Raw genomic sequence first — 23,184 nt, 5'->3', positions numbered from 1 at the left:
CTGGCATCAGGGTGCTCAGCTAAACTGATGGGACTCTGCGCGTTGCGCTTTCAGCCTTTTCTACTTTTGTTTTATTCCACAGCCTTCCCCCATCCCACCCTCCACACAACCCTCCCCCATGAGCCCGTCAAGGGGCCAGCACTGCCTCCTTCCACTCTGTAAGGGGTTGTAGGGGAAGATTTAAGTTCCCCTGGTGACTTGGGGAGCAAGTCGTGTCTCTTGGGACTCAGTGTTCTCACCTGTACATTGGGCAGAACAGAGGCCTCACGCCTGCGCAGTAGGCAATAAGCTCTGAGAGACCAATAAGCGGAGAGGACTGCTGTTACGCCAAAGAGAGCACAGCTGCACCGCACCATCTGGACCCTTTGAGCCGAGCGCCCTGCCCGCACCCCTAAATAACCAAGCACCCCAGGACTGACTAGGAGGCACTTCCATGTGAAGTAACGCACTGACCCGGACGCACTGAATGCAATCCCCAGGTCAGCTCTGGGGGTAGGGCTATCACCCGATCTGGCAGAGGACACTGCCCCTCAGACAGGGACTTACGCACTCGCACTCCTGGCAGAGGAGCACAGGCCTCCGGGGACTCGGATCCTCCCACCAGCCGTCCTGCAGCAGCGCCAGTTTCCTCCACGGAAAACAGGTCCCCTCCGACCGCCCGCAGCTTCTTGACCCAGTGATTTCCCAGGCCGGTGGGGCCACGACACAACCTATGCGGGCTGGCACCTGGCCACCCTGGCCCGTCTCCCGGCTGGGTGTGGGGGGAGGGGGGGACGTAGGGCGGGAGGGGAGACCTGGGGCGGGGCGCCCGCCTCCTCCAGGGCCGCTCGGGGGCGGGGCCTCCTCCGCGCCCGCAGGGTGGGGGGCGCCCGCGGCCCAGCAGGATAAAAGGGCCCCAGGCGCCCCAGGAGGCCCGTTGCCGCAGCGCCCGCCCAGTCCCGGACCATCTGCGCTCCAGCTGGTGAGCCCCGCCTGGCCCTGGCCCTGGGTCTGTCTAGCTGTCCTGTCTGTCTGTCTGCTTCCTTCTCTCTGTGGGTCTGCAAGCCTCTGAGGGTTCCTGAAGGCTGAGCGGGGAGGGCTGGCGGTCCCATGGATGGGGCAGCCTAGCTCCCAGGCGCTCCCCAAAGTTGCTTCCAATGGAAGTCTCCAAGTTCTGAAGCTTGGCCCCAGGCCCGCCCTGGCCTCGGGGTGCCTGCGTGTCTTGTTTGTGCGTGCGCTGAAAGTAACCTTTTCTCTGTCTTCTCACCCAGGGAGGAGGCAGGGGAAGGGGCAAGGCAGGTTCAGCTGTCACTCCTGTGACTCGGGGGACTAAGAAGCAGGGCAGAGCCAGGCTCTCCACTAACCAGATGAGGGCTGATTAGAGGGGAGAGGGGAAGGGGAAGGGCAGGCAGGGGATGCAGCTGGGCTGAGGGCTTCAACTCCCAGGTGCTATGGCGGGACAGGTAGGGCTCAGAGACCATTTGCTGGCACTGCTTCGGGTCACCACAACCCGTGATCCCAGGGAAGGGGTCAGGGCTGAGAGGGGAAGCCCCACCCCATTTGCAAAGAGGTCGCGTGATCCCAAGGCCGGTGCCCACCAGAACAGCATCCCCAATGCTACCTCCTCAACACCCTTGGGCATTCCCAGTCCTCCCTAGGGGGGCAGGTGCCGAGTCCCCGAGCAGCACCTGGACCAGGTGCCTCTCTGCTTCAAGCTGGCAGGGTCCTGGGTCTGGCATTCGTTTGCACTCAGTGCTGGCACCTACCCCAGCGCCCTCACACCTCAGCAGGTCATAAATCAACCAGCAACGGGGTGGAATTTCATTCATTTCCCTGCCTGCCCTTCCTTCTCCCCCCTCCTCCTGCAACCTCCACCCCTCACGCTGAGAGCCTGGCTTCTGGGAACAGGCTGCCTGGGTTTGAAACCTGGCTGGGCACGTTACTTAGCTTCTCTGGGCCTCATCTTCTCAGCTGTAGAGTGGAGATAAGTCTTCAATCAATATTTCTATATTATATAATAATAATTATTGTTAACCCCCACTCCATCCTTCCTCTCACCGTCTCCTTCTCCTTCCCTGGGAAAAGAGCGCCACGTGAGGCTTTCCTTCTCTAAGGGAGGCTCCTCAGCCTGGTCCTCTTTTCTGTGCTCGGCCCTGGAGGACCAGCTCCGGGGAGACACTGTGGATACTGGTTGTGGAGGCAGGAAGCAAACACACCAAGTGCTAGGAGGGTGGGACCTGGGAGGGCTGGATGGAGGGGGTAGCTTTTGAGCTGGGTGCTGTAGGAATCTAACAATCTGAAGTAGAGGGAAAGGCCACTGCAAGTAGAAGGAACAGTGAGAGCAAAGGCTTAGCGGCTGGGAATGGAAGGGTACATTGGGGAATGTGAGGAGACAGGTTTGGTGTGAGCAAAAGCTGCAGAGGGACCTGCAGTGGCAGGAGGGCTGGGAAGAGGGGTGCCCCCTGCACCTGATTCTCCTGGGCAGCTTTCATGGAAGGGAGCTGCCCTGGCCTAGCACCCAGGGTCCTGCCGCAGAAGCCCACCCCTGCCTCCAGGGAGTCCCCTTGGAGGGAGGGAGCCTGTTGGTCCAGGACTGTCCACAGCTTCTAATAAGACCTCCATGATGCTGTGGGACATCAGCCACAGGCAGACCTGCCCATACTCCACGGCCCATCAGAGCATGTCTTACAGAGAGGGACCCTCTAGTGCCAGCCCCTCTCAGAGAGAGGAAGGCGCCTGACTCGAGTCACATAACACTCTGGTGGCAGAGTGAGGAGCGTCCTGACTCCTGGGACAGCGAGCAGGCTGCTTTCTCAGGCCAGACCCAATGTGACCACTGGGTCCTCACAGCTGGAGGAGCCCGATCCTTCCCATCCTCTCTTACCATCTGTGGCAGGACCCTACCCACAGTGACTTCAGTTTGGCTCCGTCCCTAGCTGCCTACCTCCCCCTTAGGGGTGATGGAGGAGGGAAAGGGGACATCCCAGGCAGTGACAGCCAGCTGGGAGCCCCCACAGTCTCCTGAGTGGGGAGTGACGTGAAGAAAACAGTGTTTAGGTCCGGAAAGGAATTACAGGAGGGGCAGGGCAGGAGGAGACTTCAGCGGTGAGAAAGGGAAGGAGGCAACACAGGGCTTTGGGACGTGGAGAGAAGAGAACCTGGGCCCCGAGGGGAAAGAGGCAAAGCTGGAGGATGTCGCAAAGCAGGGTCCCAGGGTCTTGCTGAGGAGTTAGGATGTGGCCTCCATTCCTTCTTTATCCAAAGAGGAGCTGGGACCAAACTATGGTGCTATCGCAGCTGTTACTAATAGTTAACATGTCAATTGAGAGCTTGCTCACCTAAGGGTCAAGATGTATTCATTCATTTAACCTTGGCAAGAATCCTATGAGGTAGGTGCTATTATTATCCCCATTTTACAGAGAGGAAACTGTGGCACTGAGAAATTAAACCACCTGCCCAAGACCACCCAGAAGCCAAGTGACAGAGGTGGGTTGTGAGGCCAGGCAGTCTGGCTCCATCTGTACACTTAAGTGCTGTGCTGTGCCACCTCAAATCCATGCAACCACGGATATTTCCTGGGTGCCACCTCCATACCTGCTCTATTCTGGGCATCAGGGGCACAACACAAAGTCCCTTCCCCTTTTTAGTGGAGCTTCATTCTAGAGCCCACTCTACCCAGTCCTGGGCTGGCCAAAGCAGGCTGGGCAGCTGAAGGCGGAGGGGCTGGGTGCAGCAAGGAATGAGAGATTCTCAGCAAATACCAGCCTGTGGGGAACGGAGTGGCAGTCCTCCCCGCCCCCCGCCCGAAAACGTGCTCTCTAATGGTGCAAGCCTAAACAGGGAGCCAGGAACCCAACTTTCTCCATCCACTGCTCCAGGCAGCCTCAGCCCCATCCGCAGCAGAGCCCCATCCGCATGGAAGAATTCGGCACTGATGGCTGCAGACACTGACAGCTCCAATCCGCTGTAACCTTCTCTCGATGCTCCTCCCCCAGCCTGGTCCCAGGCCCAAGGCTGCTAACACATGAGGGAGAGAGGATCAGCCCCCAACCTCATCCCCTTTAAGGACCCAAAGACCATCTGCTTTCAGCCTCCTGAAGGCAGGAGCCCTCTCTCTGGTGGATGGTCACAGCCTAACCCTCCCAGGGCCCCTCACTTCCTACGGGATGAAGGACAAACCCTTCGGGACTCACAAGGCCCTTGATCTACTGGCCCAGCCTGTTCCTCCACCCTGGCCGCCCCTCTGCTCTTGCACCTCTTCTCCTCTCCCCTCCTTTACCCATTCTGCCCTCTCTACCTGGAATGCATAGTTCTCCCAAATGGAGAACAAGGCTCCGGTGAACTGCCCCTTCTCCGAAAGCCTTCCCTAATTCCTCTTCTCTGGGCTTCATGACAGCGGGGAGTAGCGTTGATATCTTCACATCAGTGTCCCAGCACCTGACCTAATAGTTGGCCTGAAGCAAGTATTCCACAGATGTTTGTTGAATCCGTGTACAAATCACACACCTCGCTGGACCTAGAGCAAGGGCGTAAGGATATCACAGACTTCCAGCTCAAGGAGATACTAGACAATACAGGGTGGGGCAAAAGTAGATTCAGAATTGTGAATATGGAAACACAGTTTATTCTTGGTATTATTATTTCTTAATTATTGTATATTTTCCATACAAACAACTGTAAGTCTACTTTTGCCCCATGCCCTATTGGTTCAACCTCCTCACTTTCAAAATAAAGGATCAGGGCCTAGAGAGTTTAAAAGACGTCCCCAAGCCACACAGTAAATGAGTGGTAGAGGCCTAGACTCCCCTCAAATGACCCTTTCTGCTCCAGCATCCCATGCGCCTTTTGTGGTGAGGGTGGCCAGGGTGTTGGGAACGTCAAAAGGCAGGTGAGGGCAGTTCCCCTGGGGTGGATATTTCTGGTCCTGAGGGCACCTTGGGGTCTCCCCCATGACTCCAAGGGTAGGTCACCTCCTCTATCTATATATATAAAAGCCTAAGCGACCAAATGACCGGTCGACCGGTCGCTATAATGTGCACTGACCACCAGGGAGCAGACGCTCAACCCAGGAGCTGCCCCCTGGTGGTCAGTGTGCTCCCACAGTCAACCTCCCGCGGCCAGCCAACCTCCTGCGGTCCCTCCCCCCAGCCAGCTGGCCCAATCGGCCCCAATCGCCAGCCAGGCCAAGGGACCTCACCTGTGCATGAATTCGTGCACCAGGCCTGTAGTTTACATATAAAACTGTATCAAGAATAACTGTTTATTGAGCACTTACCATGAAGTAGGCTTGTGCTATGCACTTTACATACAGTGTTTTATTTAACACTCACAACAACAGTGCAAGATAGGAATTATTATCCCCACTTTGCAGATGAGGAGGTTGAGACTCAGTAAACTTAAACTTCCTCAAGGTTACATGGCTAATGAATGGTGGATTTGAACCAAATTGACTAACCTCGGAGCCCAAACTCAACCAGTGCCAGCATACACACACACACACACACACACACACACACACACACACTTGGAGGGGCCCTGCCATGTTTTGTCTCTGCCTGAGGCCAGAGGTAGGTGGTGATCATTGTCCTGTTTACTCATTCCCAGGTGCCTTGCCTCAGCTGTCCTTGGAGTCACCATGATGTGGTCCCCACCCCCTACCCTCTCCCTGCTCCTGCTGTGCCTGCTGCTGGGCCAGTCCCCTCTCAGCAGGTCACAGTCACCGGGCACCACGAAGCTGCGGCTGGTGGGCCCAGGAAACAGGCCGGAGGAGGGCCGCCTGGAGGTGCTGTACCAGGGCCAGTGGGGCACTGTGTGTGATGACGACTTCGCTCTCCAGGAGGCCACAGTAGCCTGCCGCCAGCTGGGCTTTGAGGGTGCCCTGACCTGGGCCCACAGTGCCAAGTATGGCCCAGGAGAGGGTGAGTGACAAGCTGCCAAGCAACGTGACAAGGAAATGGCAGTGGGCTTCTCTCAGGGGCTGGGCTCTCTGAGGCTCCTACAGAAAACACCCCACCCGTCCTTGAATTCCCAGCTCCATGACCTCCCCCATGAGGCCAGTCCTGAGTGCTTCAGCTGAAGTGCCCCTGCTGAGCCTCCCATTCTTGCTTGCAGTGAGGCCACCACTATTGCCATGATCACAGCCCCTCAACTAACTTCCTTGAACATAGTGATTGGCACACAGTGGGTGCTTAACAAATGTTGAATGACTAGATTGATGGGTGAATGGGTGAACAGGTTAATCTAATTACTAGACCGATCTGGCATTTTCCAAAAAGATTCTACAGAACCTGATGCCAAGAGGAGGCAGTAAGCAGGGTTATACATAAATCTCAGGAGAACCAAATCCTCTCCTTTCTCCATCCCACTTTCTGCTCAGAGTTTAAGAGGAAAGGTTATAACTGTCCAGGAGGCACAACTCATGGCCTGTCTCTCTGTGCTTGTCCCTGAGCATCACCTGTCTGTCCCCTCCCCCTCAGGACCCATCTGGCTGGACAATGTGCGCTGTGTGGGCACAGAAAGCTCCCTGGGCCAGTGCGGGTCTAATGGCTGGGGTGTCAGCGACTGCAGCCACTCAGAGGACGTCGGGGTGGTGTGCCAACCCCAGCGCCAGCGCGGCTATCTTTCTGAGAGAGTCTCCAATGCCCTTGGGCCCCAGGTGAGGAGGCTTTTCAGGCCCTGGCCTGAGCCAAGTATTGGGTCAGGGGACAGGGAGCCTCCTGGTAATGAACCTGGAGGAGGCAGGGGAAGGAGAGCAGAGCCTGGGCTGAGAAGCATCCTGGCCCCGACTGTCCTGTTGTTGCATGGTCAGAGGGTCCCAGCTTGAGGGGGGGCAGGCCAGGGAACCAGAGGCTGGGCCTGCTGGGAATCACCGAAGCTGCTCTCCATAAGGGAGGCAGCAGGGGGGCAAGGGGCTGCCTCACCCACAAGGCCCGGCCACAATTGCTGCCTCTTCCCGGCACAAACAACCCCGAGCTAAAAACAGCCCAAGCCAAACAACAGGAGCAGGCAGGGCAGGTCCAGGCTCCTTCCATCCCCTGCCAGAGAGCCTCAGCCTGAGGACAGCAGGCCCTGGCCCACTACAGGCCGTAGGCCAGGATGGGGGCCTCGCCATGGTCTAAGTCAGCCCGGGGCTAAGGCGGGGGTCTCCTGGGCCAAAGGAGCCTGTTGGCGGTCTCAAGGTCTCCCATCCTCACATCTCCCTGGTGTAGCAGGCGGGCTCCTCTATGCCTGGTGGAAGCCCCCCAATCCCAAGAGCTCCCATCCTGACCCCAGGGAGGGTGCAGACCTGCCTGCTTCCCTCTAGAGTGAGGAAAGGACCCTAAACACACCAAGGTTCTGCCTCATGCTCACCCCGTGGCCTTGGACAAATGCCTCCCCCTGTCTGGGCCTCAGTTTCCCGGCCTGTCCTGTGAGGGGGCTGTGTGGGGTGATCTGTAAGCGCTCTGAGCCCCAACTTCCCCAACGAAGACCTGCAGTGGGCTCAGCGGGGCAGGAATCTCGGCCCACGGTGCCCCTGCACCCTGCAGGGCCGGCGGCTGGAGGAGGTGCGGCTCAAGCCCATCCTTGCCAGTGCCAAGCGGCGGAACCCGGTGACCGAGGGAGCCGTGGAGGTGAAGTACGAGGGCCACTGGCGGCAGGTGTGTGACCAGGGCTGGACCAGGAACAACAGCAAGGTGGTGTGCGGGATGCTGGGCTTCCCCAGTGAGGCACCTGTCAACAGTCACTACTACAGGTAGGAGGTCAGCTGGTGGGGGTGCGGGGGAGGCAGGCTTGTGGGGCAGTGGCATGTGTGAGTGCGTGCGCGTGACACACGTGGGACCTGGCAGAGGTCAGTGAGGTTGGCAGGGCTGGGTGTGTCGATGGCAGGTCATTCAGTGGGTGTGGGGACTGGGAGGGAAACAGGCCCAAATGAGGAATGTTCCTGGGTCTCCTGGGGGATGGGTCCCACAGAATAATGAAGAGGAAGGTGCGGCTGAACATTGGGAGGTGCCTAGAAACGGTCAGAAACTAATCGATACGAAGAATAGTACAGAACACTCCCCAAATAAAAACAACTGAATGTACAATGGTGTCCCTGACTTAAAAAGTAGACTTTACTGAAGAGCCTTACAATGCTGCCCGCAAGGACAGACAACCTGGGTTCTGGTCTCAGCTCTGCCTAACGAGCTGTGGGGCCTCGGCAGGGCACCTGAGCCTCAGCTATCCAATCTGCAAGGAACCGTCTCCACTTTGCCCAGTGAATTTCCTCAACGCTCATCCAAGCCAGGCATCAGCTGGGTTGTGTGTGAGCAAGGCGTGGGGTGGAGCAGCATCTGGGAGCACAGACATAAAATCCTCTGTCAGAAACGTGACGGGACTGTCACAGGATTGCATCAGCCTGTCTGAGGGCCAGGCACGGCTCCCCAGCTCTGTGGAGTGAAGACTGTTCTCCTCAAGGGAGGAATCTCCCACAGTACCGCTGAGTCACCCACCCCTGCCAACCCCAACCACGTTTAGTCACTCTGTCCTGTGTCTCCGACTTAGAGGACCCTGGTCCTGAAGACCCACTCGATTCCAGCCTTGGGGGTGACTGACATGGGGGCCCCTGACTCCCCACCGCCTAGTAATTGCACATCTGGGCCTGGCTGACTCGCTTACCACCCATGGGGGAGGGCAGCCCTGATTATAGCCTCTGGGTGGGCAGCCGCCACCAGCAAGGCCTTCAACCTCCACCTGTCCCCAGAGGACCTCTTCCCCTGGCTCCCTTTTTTTCAGGGTGCCCCCTAAAGGCACCCCTCCATCTGGCATGGGGAGAGGGCGAGCTGGGAGCTGCCTGCCCCGGGGGCGCCCAGTGCAACAGAGACCCCACGTTGGGATTGATACGTCTAGAGAGAAGAGAGCGTGCTGGGCCCTGCTTTCCTTCCCTGTAAAATGGAAGTCATTGATACCTGTGAGGTGGTCGCCTCTCGGGGCTGCTGCGAAGCTCAGCACTGAAACAGGATCTGTGGGCGAGTTTTCAAACTGCGAAGTCCGGTGCAGACTCAAGGACAACTGGGAGGAGCCAGGGTGACGGGTAGGACTTCTGCACCCACTCCACTCCCCACTGTTTTCTCTCCTCCAGGAAAGTCTGGAATTCGAAGATGAGGGATCCCAGGTTTAGGTGAGGAGTGTACCCTGGGGGAAGGATGCAGAGGGGTGTGGCATGAAGGGCCTCCCTCCCCGCCCCTCTCCCCAATGCCTTGCCTTCTTGAGTCCTGAGCTTCCCTCAACCCCTCCCCCACCCGCAGTCTCCCTGTCTTCCAGGCTGAAGAGCTTGGCCCAGAAGAATTCCTTCTGGATCCACCGGGTCAACTGCCTGGGGACGGAGCCCCACATAGCCAGCTGCCAGGTGCAGGTGGCGCCAGCTCGGGGCAAGCTGCGGCCGGCCTGCCTGGGTGGCATGCACGCTGTGGTCAGCTGTGTGGCAGGGCCCCGCTTCCGCCCTCTGAAGGCCAAGTCTGGACGCAAGGAGCCCCGGGCAGAGGTGGGTCCCGTGGTGCCTGCACCCTGGCAGGGAGGCACAGGCCCCCTCTCAGCGGCACCCTGCCTTTGGGAAGAACGGGTGGGAGGAGTCCAGGACAGGCAGGAGGGAGGGACAGCGGCCCTATCCCCTATCAAGGAGGTATCGGTGCACAGAGTGGTGGTACCCTGGATGTATTTAAAAGGGACCGTTTATAACCCTACCATAAATGGAAGGTTGACATCACCTGCTATGAATAGAAGGTAACCATAAAAACAGTAATTACATTGTAGCTACATCCCGTATTGAACCTGAGCCTGGCCCTTTGTTATAAAAAGCAATGAGCAAGTGCTGGTGAGGTGGTACAGACAGGGCAGGGCAGCACCCAGGAGGTGGTCTCCTGGGTGAAAGGAAGGAGGGGAAGAGACTTACAACGGAAATAGCTTCCCACTCTGTGCGTCAGTTTAATTAATGCCATGTCCCTGCACGTCTCTAAAGTCACTCCACGGATCCCTTTGGGAAGCGTTGATCTAGTTCAGCCCCAAAGGACACAGAAGCAGAGGCTGGCGCGAGGCAGGGACTGGCCTGGTGACCAGGTGGCAGGGTTGACTTTGTTCTTACTGTCATATCGTGGTGGCTCTTAGGGAGGTTGAGAAAAACAGCTTTTTCGAGGTAATAGTTATGGGCAGAGTCAGTGTCTCTGCCCAGCTTATAGGGCCCGGCCCGGGCTCCCACAGTGGCTCAGCCCGTCCCTCCTCCTTCGCCCTCCCTGACGCTGGTTTCTGCCCAGCAGGAGCCAAGGGTGCGCCTCCGCTCCGGGGCCCAGGTGGGCGAGGGCCGGGTGGAAGTGCTCAAGAACCGCCAGTGGGGTACGGTCTGTGACCACGGGTGGAACCTCATCTCCGCCAGCGTCGTGTGCCGCCAGCTTGGCTTCGGCTCTGCTCGGGAGGCCCTCTTTGGGGCCCAGCTGGGCCAAGGTGAGCAAGGAGGCCTGGGGTGGGGGGTGGGGGCCTGGATGTTCTACTGGTCCATCCCTTGGTGGTCCTGGGGTGCCCCGGCCCAGGACAGAAACTCTCCCGCTCTGTGGGGGGGAAGCCACAGCTGTGGGGCTACAGAGATGGAGCCTCAGTGGCGTTGCTCTCCCTCCCTCTCTAGGGCTGGGGCTCATCCACCTGAGTGAGGTGCGCTGCAAGGGATCTGAGCGGACCCTCAGTGAATGCCCCTCCCTGGAAGGGTCCCATAATGGTTGTCAACATGAGAATGATGCTGCTGTCAGGTGCAATGTCCCAAACATGGGCTTCCAGAATCAGGTGAGCTCAGGCCTGGGCGTGGCCTCAGGCTGGGGACTGGGGGAGCCCTGAGATAGCGCCAGGACACCGCATGGAGCCAGGGGGAGAGGTGAGCGAGGGGCAGCCAGTGCTTCTGCTTTGGGCCCAGCTGGCCCTGCCTAGAGAGCCTCGCCTCTCCTGAGTCTGCCCTGGCATGGCCCACAGCCCCTCAGGACAGCGGGAACTCTAGGTGGCTGCCCCCTCCCATTGCACTCTCTGGATCCCTGTGAAGTTGAGAAAAAGGTGCAGAGGGCGGAGGGCTGCGGGGCTGTCAGCTGGGGAGTGGCACCGGAGGCTCCCAGGAGGATCAGAGTTCACTGCCATGCTAATGTGGCCTGTGGGAAGTCTCTGAGTCTCTGACCTTGGTTCTCTCTTCTGTAAAGTGGGTAACTGTCTCACAGGGTCACTGAGAATGGGCCGGTGGATATGAGATCCTCTGCAATGGGCGAGTCGCCATTAATGGTAGGATTTCAGATAGGAGGAGGGCAAGTATTAGAAAAGGAGCCCGGGAACAGGCGCTGGAGTCATATTTCTCGAGCCGGCAGGGGCATTAGGGAGAACCCAGAGAGGGAAGTGTCACGTCAGGGCAGCACAGCGAGCTGGCCTGCAAACCCCGAGCGCCCCCTCCTGAGGCCACCCTGCTTCTCACACACCGCTGACCATTGCAGGTGCGCTTGGCTGGCGGGCGCAACCCCCAGGAGGGTGTGGTGGAGGTGCAGGTGGAGGTGAATGGGGTCCGACGCTGGGGGACCGTGTGCAGTGACCACTGGGGACTCAACGAAGCCATGGTGACCTGCCGACAGCTCGGCCTGGGTTTTGCCAGCCATGCTATCAAGGTAGGTCCCTGTCTTGCTCCCAAACTTCCTGTGCTAAAGCTACTAACCATTCACCCATTCACCCAACAATTCATTACTGAGTGAAACTGGACCAATGTAATGCTGGGTGCTGGGGATGCTGTGGTGAAGACAGATCCTGCCTCAGAGCAGTCAGCCCAGGGAGGGAGGCAGTCACTAATACAACGTTCACACAACAGGCACATGACTGTGTCTGCAGAAAGACTAACAGAAGTTAGGCATACGAGCTGGAGAGGAATAAATAGCCCAAGCAAAGTCCTCTGGCCAGAGGAAGCTCCACTCTGCAGAGGAAATCAGGGACGGGGTGTGGCTAGTAAGGGCGAGTGATGTGAAGTGTGAGGGTGGAGGAGGCAGGGGCAAGACCATTCAAAGCCTGCAGTGAGTGCAGATTTTTAAAAGATTTCTTCCTTGCTCTTTGGCAAACAGTTGGGGTGGGGACTAATGTGTCTACAGGAAACATGCTCAGGAAACAGTGTTGCAGTAGCCCAGGTGAGAAATGATGCTGGCTGGGACCAGGCAAGTGGCAGTCCTGGTAGAAACAAGTGGATAGATATTAAGGCAACAAAGTCAAGAGGCTTTAACTGCAATGGACAAACCTCTTCAACTGCACAGTGCTGGCTACCGGGCATGCTGGGCACACCTCACCTGGCAAACCAGGGCCAACCCTGAGTACAGCCGACCATCTGGGGCTGGGAACTGGGACAGGCCACCTGGGTGGGCAGGAAGGAGACAGGACCCTCCTCTTCAAATAGCTGAGCGCTGCCAGGTGGGAGAGGGATGGGAGCAGGGCCATAGGATGTGGAAGCCGCAAGCAATGTATTTCTGTCTCACGATATGGAAGAAATGGCTATTATCAGAGGGGTCCAAAGTGGCATGGACTGCGCCATCACTAAAGGTTTCAGGCTGAGGCTGGGCACAGCATGGTGGGGGTATTCTGATGGGTCCAAGCCATAGATGGGAGTCCAAAGGTACTCCAAAGGTACCTCTCAACCCTGACTGCGTGATGCTGGCTGTTTTCTTAGGACACCTGGTACTGGCAGGCGACAGCGGGGGCCGAAGAAGTGGTGATGAGCGGGGTGCGCTGCTCAGGCACAGAGCTGGCCCTGCAGCAGTGTCAAAGGCACGGGCCAGTGCACTGCTCCCACAATACGGGGCGTGGCTCAGCGGGAGTCTCCTGCACAGACAGTGAGTAACGGGAGGGCCCGTGGGGCTGTGGGGCAGGCAGGCAGGCTCCCCTCAAAGCAAGCCTACACCTCCCTCCCCTAGGGAGGGCTCTGAGGCTAGTCCCAGCTCCAGGTCAGCAGTGTGGGAGCGGAAGGAGGGCTGGACTTGGAGTACCAGCTCTGCCAGTTATCAGCTGTGTGTGGCCAAGTCAGTTCACACAGGGAGGCCAACTCTGCCCTGTCCATTCCATGGAGTCATTGTGAGAATTAAAACAGAGAATGTGTGAAAATATAAGGATATACAACAGTGTTTTCCAATGTTCATATCATGACCAACAGTTAAAAAAAAATAAAAAGAAGCAGAATAGAAAACAACAGAATGAGTTACATTTAGTAAGGGCAGTATTTTTTCCTGGAATTATGTATATGTGTACTAGGTCATGGCATAAAATATATTTCTTGCTGCGGTTTGTAGTAAGGGAAAAGTTTGAAAGCTGTTGTGCAGGGTACATAAATGTGAGGACATGTGGGCCTCAGGCCTCCTGTGTATTCTCCTGAGCTCTGGGATTCATCCAAAAGGCCACAGGCCAAGACCATTCTCAGGCATCCGTCTGTCCCACGCACTGATTCCGGGGGCAGCAGCATCTGCTTGACATCTGCCAACCAGGTCTGTGCCAAGATAACTACGTATATCTCGTCCAAAGGCTAGAGGCTGGCACCAACCCAAGTGGCCTCCTGACCTTCTTCCCAACCAGGCTTCAATGCCAAGACATCCTCAACCTTAGTCAGTGAGCTTTAGGGCTTTCTCTGCCCAGTGAACCTGGAAGAAACTGGGCCTAAGGGCACACCCTGCCCTGCAGGGTGATGGGACGCTGGGGTGAGCCTACACCAAGGCTCACGGCACATTAGGGGCCTGCTCCCCACTCACTCGCCTTCCTGGGAATGGCAGCTCTGCTCCTGAACACACTTGAAGCGTCACAACAGCTTAGCACAGCCTCCTGCTGCCTCTGTGGCCACCCTATTAGTCCTCTGTGATTTTCCTCATTTCTTCCTTTCCTTTACTCTCTCTTCTCATTCTCTCCGAAAGCTCTCTTTCTTTCCTTTGGGAACTCTAGGGTTTGTCCGTGGACACACCCTGGGTCTCTCCAAAACATACCCCAGGAATTTCCAGTGCATTTTCAGTGATAGCACAGGCATCAAATGGCCACCCAGCCGTTCCCCACGCCCACCCTCAGGGCGTGTTTCCATCGCAGGGTAGTCAGCGCACAGGCTCACCCATATGATGCGTCTGCCAAAAATCTGAACGGGAACCCTGTTTTTGCACGACACGCATTGAGAACAGGCAACTTTCCTCTCTTGATGCTACATGGCAACAGCTGTGGCTCTCCACATCTGTGTTGTCACACGCGAGGGACAGCAATGAGAGGAGGCATGTGGCTTCCCAGGAGGGTAAGAGCCACTGTGGCACGAAGGGAGCAGGAGAGGCACTGAGCAGTTTATCAAGACACAGGCTCCAGCACGTTGAACTGTTATGCACAGAGAAGCACCAGAAATGGCCATGATGCCTCAGAGGGGAACGCATAGGATGCCCTGGTATGAACACCCATGAGAGCGATCAGGTTAAAACAGAGATTGTGGACAAGGCACAGGCCTAGGAACTGCAGCAGGATGAACCAGAATGGTAGAACAGGAGCAGGCTTGGAGATTAACCCTCCCAACTGCCTCCCTTTCCCCTCTCCCAACCCTTACACTGAAGGAACTGAGGCCCAGAGAGTGACTAAGCGGAGGTAACCAAGCAGCGCTTACTGAGGGGTTAGCGGAGCTAAGCGACACAAAGGCAGACAGGCTGAGAAGCATTTCACAAAAGAAATACTAGCTTACATCAATTACATGCCTATCGCGGCCCAATGATCTAAGCACCTTACAGGGATTATTGCATTAATATCACTATTATTGTCCTCATCTTCCAGATGAGGAAGATGAGAGACAAAAAGGTTAAGCAACTCACAGAGCTAGTTAATGATGTAGACAGAAATTAAGCCAAGACATGAACCTAGGCGGCCTGGTCCCAAAGCTACAAGCTTAACCTTGACACTGTAACTGCCTCCAGGATTAGGGCAATAGATCGTTCCTTTGTGACTAGAACTCACATCTCCTGACTCCTAAACCACCCTACCCTTCTGGGGTCCCCAAAAGAGCTTAGTCTGAGGGCAAGCCTATCGAGGGAGCCCAGACAGCTGCCTTCCAACCTTGGCATCCCCACATGCCCTCTGCGGTCCAGGTGCTCCAGACCTTGTGATGAACGCCCAGCTAGTGCAGGAGACGGCCTACTTGGAGGACCGCCCACTCAGCCAGCTCTACTGCGCCCACGAAGAGAACTGCCTCTCCAAGTCTGCTGACCACATGGACTGGCCCTACGGACACCGGCGCCTGTTGCGCTTCTCCTCACAGATCTTCAACCTGGGCCGGGCTGACTTCCGTCCCAAGACAGGACGCCACAGCTGGATTTGGCACCAGTGCCACATGTTAGTGACCGCCCGTGCCATGACTCTACAGGGACAAAGAGCAGGGGCCAGGGGCCAAACCTGCCTGGCCTCAGGCACACTTTCCTGGGAGGGGTGCGCACTCTGGGTAAGAGCCTCCTTCCCAGAGGCCTTACTGACCTTGCCTCCAGGAGGCGATGGGCAATCCCAGCAACATCAGCTCACCCTCTCCATTGCTCTCGCCGGCCCTGGGTGTGCCCATGTTGATGGTGCTCATGGGGTCCATTTCCCACAGTAACATCCAACAGAGCCATTACTGCCACCAGGGCTGGTCTCTGTTAGGATGATATTGGACAATTTTTCTATGTTGGACCTTAGGCCTTGTCTTTAAAGGCCATGTAAAGTGGGGACTCCTAGAAACCTGCAGACCCAAAATAGACATCCCATTCAGGATGCTGGCTCTGCAGGAAAAGCTTGCTGGTTTCTGCAGCAGCAAAGCAAGGTCCCCAAAGAAGAGCTCGAACACTGGTACTAAAAGGAGACAATGAGCATTCTTTCCTATCAGGAGTCCCCAGCCCAGACAGGAGGAGAGACAATGCTGTGACAAAGCAGAATGGAAAGTGGCTTTTTCTTTAGGACACGGCCTGGGTGGGGAAAGCTGAGAGGAATGGGCACCACTGGGACTTGGCCTTGCTGAGATAATAAGCACCCTTCCTCATAGCGTGAAGAGTTGTCATTAGAACTGGATTGGAAACAATGGTAGCAATTTCCCAGGCTGACAGGGAGCAAAGTAAGCACCCTCTCAGCAGCTCAGCTCCTAGGCTGGTCCCCTAGAAGTGCCCCTTCCTTCCACCTCCCGATCAGGCCTTGAAGCCAGGCCCAGCCTGCTGGAGGCTACCAGGGCAGAGCCTTCACTTCTCACCTGGGTAAGACCCTAGGTAATGGGGCAGCTGTGTCTTGCTGCTGGGCAGGGGAGCCAAGAAAGTAGGCCATAGGTCACTAATCTTGGGTTTGGGAGAAGGGCACTGCCCTGCTATTATAACATTCTCCTCTGGGTAATGATGGGGCCTAGTCCTCAATCTTCCCTGCCAACTTCTCCAAAGAGGACCCTCTTCTGTTGCTGCTGGACTGACAGCTCTGCCCCTTCTGCAGGCATTACCATAGCATTGAGGTCTTCACCCACTATGACCTGCTCACTCTCAATGGCTCCAAGGTGGCTGAGGGGCACAAGGCCAGCTTCTGTCTAGAGGACACAAATTGCCCTGCAGGTATGTGGCTTCCTGTCAGCATATCCGCCCGGTTACATTCATCACCCCTACTGGGGTCAGGTTCCCCTCTGCCCTGCTCAACAGCCCCTGGCACCTGGAGACTCTGGCTTGGCAACTGTCAGCACTCAAGGCAATTCAAAATGATCAATTCCTTACCTTTTGAAACCTTAGGTGCAAGGTCTCTATTCCTCTGCATTCCTACCCAACACACTTTGTACCCGCTTTAAAATACTTAACACTTTCCTATTTTGGATAATAGTTGCAGACCTGTCTCATCTCTGCTAAATTCTTTGAGGGCATGGATTGTCTGATTCCTATTTGCATACCCACAATTCCTAGCCTTTAGGAATAGGCATGGTAAACACTGGCTCCTGAGGGCTGGATGGATGGATGGACAAATGTAGTTCAGTAGAGCTGAAATCTTCCAACCACATTTCCTAGGCCAACAAGGCTTTCCACGCAGGGGTCCTCAAACTTTTTAAACAGGGGGCCAGTTCACTGTCCCTCAGACCGTTGGAGGGCCAGACTATAGTTTAAAAAAAAAAAACTATGAACAAATTCCTATGCACACTGCACATATTTTGAAGTAAAAAAACAACGGCAAAAACACCCGCATGTGGCCCGCGGGCCGTAGTTTGAGGACGCCTGCATTAGAGCATCCAAAGAAAGAACCTGTCACAGATGGGGTTTGTTTCAGTGCTGGATCTCTGGCTGATACTGAGGCAGGTTATTTAATCTGACTGCATGTTAAGACCTGCTTGGTAAGGCGGGTGTGAGGACTATATGATAAAGTATGTGAAAGACCTAGCAGAGTGCTTGGTCCCAAATGCCTAAACCAGGGCCTCAATAACTCAGTACCCTTCCTCACAGGACTGCAGCGGCGCTATGCATGTGCCAACTTTGGAGAACAGGGAGTGACCGTTGGCTGCTGGGACACCTACCGGCATGACATTGATTGCCAGTGGGTGGATATCACAGATGTGGGGCCCGGGGACTATATTTTTCAGGTAAGAGGGCTCATGGGACTCCCCACAGGAAGTTCATTTCCTCCAGATGTTCCAAAAGCTTCCCTGAGGTAAAAAAAGAGTATCATAAGGTCAGGTCTCCCACAGGTCTGGCCCTTGAAGGGACTGTGTGCTAAAGAACACTGACTCAGGATCTGGAGGGCCTGGGCTTGAGTCCTGATTCAAAAGGCAGTCACAGCTTCTCAGTCATGACTTCTCAGTCCCCATCTGTAAAACAGGGACATTAATGTCTACCTCCTGGGGTGACTGTGAGGATTAATTAAAGAATATAAACATGCTTTGTAGAACTACACAAAATGTAAAGGATTATTCCCGTCACTATCAACTCACTCAGAAGTCAAATCACCTGTTTTCAGTTGTCCCCTCCTCTCGCTCCAGGTGGTCGTGAACCCCAAATACGAGGTGGCAGAATCTGATTTCTCCAACAACATGATGCAATGCCGTTGCAAATATAACGGGCACCAGGTCTGGCTGCACAACTGCCACACAGGTAACTGCGAGCCACTAGGGGACCAGCCCTATGTGGGCTTGGGGAGCTGGAAGACTTCAAATGTACCATGTGTGACTTGAAGGTGTGTGTAAAAGGCTAGGTGTGGAACAGAGTTGAATTTGACATCTTCACAGGAAGATTTGCAGAACAAACTGATCAGACTATCAAGCCTCACCCAACAGCTACTTCTTTCTACATCCCTTTGTCCTAAGGCCGTTTGGATTGTAAACTGTTTTCCATCTGTCCTGGAATCTTTCCTGTTACTCAAGCCATGTCAGGATTTCCCTATTCCAGTTCATTCTTTTTCCCTCCCTTTCATATGGTCTTTATTAGATGCCTCCATCTTAAGCTTCTCACAGGCAGAAGTCCCCCAGATCTGCCTCCAGCTGTGATCATTGCTTGCCAGAGGGGACCATGCACAACAGGGCGCAGAAGAGTTGTGGGATTGGCAGTATCAGACAAAAGAGGAAGCAATGATCCAGTGGGGACAGAGTAAGGAGGTGGTTGCTCTACTTGTCGGTAAAGAAAGGTAGCAATTCCTCCATCTTAAAGTTTTAAAATGTTTGTATTTGCTATGGACTGTGTGGGTTCACATCCACCTTGTAATAGGTGGGGTGGGGCAGACTTGTCCATTCGGTTAACAAACATTTACTAAGACCTCCTTCTATGCTGAACACTCAGCCAGGCACTAGGGACATATATAGGAGATGCACAGTTCATTGTCAAGTAGGGCAAGCAGACATACAAATGGTAACCCCAATACTACTGAGTATCCCAAACTGGTATGAACTAAATGTTGAATAAGCAGAGACAGAAAGCAATAACCCAAAGGGAGTGATGTTTGAGCTGCGTTTCAAAGGAAGGACAGAAGTCAAAGAAGGGAGGAGTAGGAGAAAGCATAGGATTTGGCTTATAAAAGGCTTCTCGGAGTTCCAAATTCAACTCCAACCACTTTTTATCTGTAAGACAGTGAGGAAATCACCACCTCAGAATTTTTCTCTATTGTACTTCAAACCCACTAAGGTTGTCTGCAGAGGGTTGCGATGGTTCCTGCTAATACAATAGACTTTATCCAGTGGGCTTCTGGGAACCATTAATAAATTATAGTCAGGGGGGCAAAAACATCAGATTTATGTTTCAAAATATAACTCTGGCAACAGATGGAAGACCATGAGAAGAGGAAGAAGAAATAGCTAAGGTTTGAATATGTGTGACTGAGTAAACTTCGCAGCCATTCCATCAGACAGGAGTGTGAGAGGAATCAGGAATTGGAATCTGACGCATATGGAGACAGCAGATCCTCCACAATGCTAGCAGCAGGCTGCAAGGCACAGGACAGCGAGGAGGGAAAGAAAAACAATGCCGTTCTGATCAGTGTCCTTGAAGAAAAGAGACAGCATGCTTGAATGAGAGTCTAAGTTATTTAATAAACAGACTATTTATAGAGGTGCGAGTAAGACTAAGGAAACAAGGGGCGTTGAGACATCCAGGGATAAGCAAGAGTGGAAAACTATCCACCTTTAGGCTTGAAGGGGCGAGGGGATCCTGGAACCAGATGAAAGCTAGAGCTGTGGATGAGGGAGAACCTGGCCGGGAGTTATAGTAGACATCACTGCCAGAACAAGGGAAGAAATACCCCACCTTCTCTCCTTCCACCCTCTCAATCTCTTGCTGTTGCTTTCCACTGACCTAAATCAACCAGAAACCAGAGGATGAGATCCAGGGTGAGGCAATCTAGGGGTCAGTTCTCCAGGGCACAGAGAGGACAAATCAGGGTAGAGATTGAATCTGGAGAGGGCAAAGGAGAGTAACCAGCACAACTGTTTCCATCCAATAGCCTATTCTTCCCAATATCCCTGAAACCACACACCTGTCGGGTCTGTTTCTATTGAACGAATTGGGGTCTGTGCCCAGGACCAACCTGATGTAAAGCATGAGGTCAGCAGAATGTCTGTGTTTGTGAAGCTGTCAGGGAAAGGATGACTGTGGTGGGTTGGTCACTTACCTGTTTTCCTTTGGCCCACAGGGGATTCATACCGAGCCAATGCGGAGCTCTCCCTGGAGCAGGAGCAGCGTCTGAGGAACAACCTCATCTGAAGCCGTCACTGCACATTCCCAGCTGCTGCCCACACATCAGATACCTCAGCTTATTGGAGCCATGCCCTTCACAGAACCCTGACTCAGAGGGAAATGGGCCAGTGCCAAGGGGCGCCAAGAATTGCTCAGGAAGCCTTTTGATGGCAAGATCACCAAACCAGGATGGTACAGCTCCCTTGGGATGGCTCTAGGCCTGTCCCCTAAGGGCCTTTGGTCTATGGACTATGACTCTCCAGGCTTTGTGCAGCTAAGCTCCTCTTGCATAGGGAGACCCAATCTTTCTTGGATTTTGCCCCCGAGTTCCTGGGTCAGAAGCAATCAGTTCCTTGGGGATGGACTATGGTCCAGTCCCCCACCTAAAATAGTGCTTTGCACACGTCTTGGAGGAGTAGAAGACAGGGGCAATACACAGGAGGTGGGGTTAGCTCTCTGCAAGCAGATCAAAGCAACACAATTTGTGTCAATGTCACAACTGGCAGCGAAGTTTGTGAATTCATTGCCTTGCTTGATCTGTCCTCATTTAGAACTCACCTGTCATACTCTGTCTGTTCTTTCGGGCCCTTACCTTTATCCTACTGTACATATGGGTGTTTCAAATATCCCTGGAAACATGGGCCTCAGGCATCCCCTTATCTCCTGATGGGCCAACACCACCAGTTGCTGAGTGCTTGAGAAGGGGCAAGATTTGCAGAAGTGACCAGATAGGGTCTTCCTGCAGAGCAATAAGAGAAAAAAAAGCATAAAGTCTGCTGGGTAATATGGACCCCAGCCCCTGCCAAGGAAAAACTATGTGCCATATACCTGGCAAGCAACAAAATGTCCCCCTCAAGATCACTGTGCATCTCAGGACTGGCCTAAATTTCAGGTCTCAACCAAGTTTCTGAAGTGAACTTTGCATTGAATACATTTTTGCAATGGAAAGAGCATTAGTCAAATAAGCCACTCATCTCTGTAGGAATAAGAAGACAGGTCTGGTAGAGTGGGGGAGAGGAGACTATGAGGGAACATTTAATTTCGTTAAAGAATAAATCTAGGAAAGGCCACCATCCCTTCTTGGTGTAGCTATAATATGCTCTTGCTCAGGTAGTATACAATCCCAGGGTCTTCTTGGACATGATTCTTAATCTTTTCTCCACTTAGACACACTTAAAAGATGATCCTTACAGGTCTGACACCCCAGTGCCAATAAAGGTTTTTCACTATTGACTGTTACAAAGACAAGACTGGCTGTGATTCTTTGCAGTTCTCAGTGCACTTTACCACTTTCACTCCCACTAAGCTGGTGACCAGGCTGCACAGGGCACACAACAGTCCCACTACATTTTTCTGATCAGCTATCAGCCTACTGTCTGCTTCCCAATTCCCTCCCAGGCTCAGTGCTAAAACATGGGTTAGAAAGGTTAAGGGATGAAAGGTAGGTGGCAAAAGGTCAAGTCCAAGGATTGTAAACTTTTATAAATGAGGCTGCAAAGTCTAAATGAATGATAGCAGAAGGGGCAGATTTACAATAGCGTGTCCCGCTCTCGCCCACCTCTCCCCATATCATGAGTGCCACCCCCTCCTTAGAGAGTAAAAAGGAACATGCTCTGGGTACACTCTATGAATACAAAGACATGCTTTCTTCCTTCTCCTCTACCTTCTCTTTTCAACTCCCTCATCTCCTTCATTAGGCAGAGGGAGCATTATATTTTGGCACAGCAGTTTAGGTAAACAAGGGAAGGACTGATTTCCTGTTGGAGCCAGCAAACATCTCCCAAACAGTAACAACATTATACTCGCACATGCAGCTAATGGTCTGTGAAAGAATGTGCAGCTAGTGGGGGAGCATGTGGTGACTGATGGCTAGATTCAGGCAGGGAGGTTACCCACAGGTTCTTGCTGGATCCAGTTTCCAAGAGAGCCAGAAAAGCAGGCCAGGCAGTCAGCCACCGGCTCTGGTCTCAGTCTTGCTGCCCACATCACATGTCTGATAGGTGCAGCCAGTTTTAATTCTTGGAAAAAGCTATACAAGGGTTGTCCTGTTACACCTGAGTTGAAAGGGAAGGGCATGGGAAGACTGGTGGCTGGCATGACTTATAACTAGATGAGGAATGTTAACAGAATACCAACCACCAAATTCCAGACAGAACCAAAAATGTCAGAAGACTTTCATCTCGGCATACTTTAGTCTCTGAGAAACTAAAGTGCTAGGAACTTCAGCTTACTCTTCAGAAGCCTACATTATTTCTATTCTACAAAGACTTCTGCTCTATGCAGAGCATATACAAACTCAAGGGGAATGTACCTTTTTACTATAAATTCCAAGTAATCCTGGGTGCAGACATTCAACATACATGAAGCAACATATATGCATAGCAGAGTGCATTAGGTCTTCTCAAACATCTAACAAGGAGCCAGTGGCAGCTACAGGATGCTTGTCAGTTAGCTCAGTTTGTGAAGGCATGGTTTAGATATGGTCAAAGATTTTATTCCCATCTGGACAAGCTCAATGTAGTCCATGCTGGGCCATGGCAGGACCTCTTACCTCTAGCCAGTATACATCAATCCCAACTTCTAGAAAAAGATAATGAAAAACACATTCTCTACTAATGGTAGAAGCAGCAGCACTCCATAGTTTTCAATATTGGTTTAAAAAAAATCCTTTCTCTGGGTCTCGTTATAAGGATCAATCTGAAAGTTAGAGGCGGATGATTGTTAGCTGGGAGGAAAGAAAAGAAAGAAAGGAAGGAAGGAAGGAAGGAGGGAAGGGGGGGAGGGAGGGAGGGAGGGAGGGAGGGAGGGAGGGAGGGAGGGAGGGAGGGGGGAGGGAGGGAGGGAGGGAGGGAGGGAGGGAGGGAGGGAAGAAAGAAAGAAAAGTAAGAAAGGAAATATGCACAAGCTACTAGCCACCTAGTAAAAGCATTAGAGAGAAAACAAAAGTAACTTCTAGCAATTATGAGGACTACAAGAAAACTGGGCAATAAACATGGGGCAATGTTAGTTTTAATAATGCTCTTTAAAGCTAAAATGTTTTAAGAAA

At 53.8% G+C, this 23,184-nt stretch overlaps 1 protein-coding gene across 1 annotated transcript; it reads left to right on the top strand.

Moving 5' to 3' along the window:
• The first annotated feature begins 928 nt into the window (after positions 1-928).
• On the top strand, positions 929-21,380 carry LOXL4 (lysyl oxidase like 4). The gene is made up of 15 exons (XM_008144157.3): positions 929-961; positions 5,584-5,897; positions 6,456-6,634; positions 7,506-7,711; positions 9,080-9,118; positions 9,262-9,481; positions 10,251-10,434; positions 10,613-10,767; positions 11,454-11,621; positions 12,662-12,824; positions 15,084-15,327; positions 16,438-16,553; positions 17,424-17,560; positions 17,957-18,068; positions 20,095-21,380. The coding sequence occupies exons 2-15, from the start codon at positions 5,615-5,617 to the stop codon at positions 20,163-20,165; spliced, it is 2,277 nt and encodes a 758-aa protein (XP_008142379.2). The 5' UTR covers positions 929-961; positions 5,584-5,614; the 3' UTR covers positions 20,166-21,380.
• The last annotated feature ends 1,804 nt before the right edge of the window (positions 21,381-23,184 follow it).

The sequence above is a fragment of the Eptesicus fuscus genome, chromosome 17 (assembly GCF_027574615.1).
Source record: "Eptesicus fuscus isolate TK198812 chromosome 17, DD_ASM_mEF_20220401, whole genome shotgun sequence".
Lineage (NCBI taxonomy): Eukaryota > Metazoa > Chordata > Mammalia > Chiroptera > Vespertilionidae > Eptesicus > Eptesicus fuscus.
Note: the sequence above shows the minus strand (reverse complement) of the source record. Positions and strands in the feature narration are given on the sequence as shown.

What these genes read in the sequence shown, in the direction of transcription:
- LOXL4 (XM_008144157.3), top strand. Translation starts at nt 5,615, where the DNA reads ATGATGTGGTCCCCACCCCCTACCCTCTCCCTGCTCCTGCTGTGCCTG. An exon ending in GTCAACAGTCACTACTACAG is followed by an intron (nt 7,712 to 9,079) that starts GTAGGAGGTCAG and finishes TCTCTCCTCCAG; the next exon opens with GAAAGTCTGGAATTCGAAGA. An exon ending in GCTGCACAACTGCCACACAG is followed by an intron (nt 18,069 to 20,094) that starts GTAACTGCGAGC and finishes TTTGGCCCACAG; the next exon opens with GGGATTCATACCGAGCCAAT.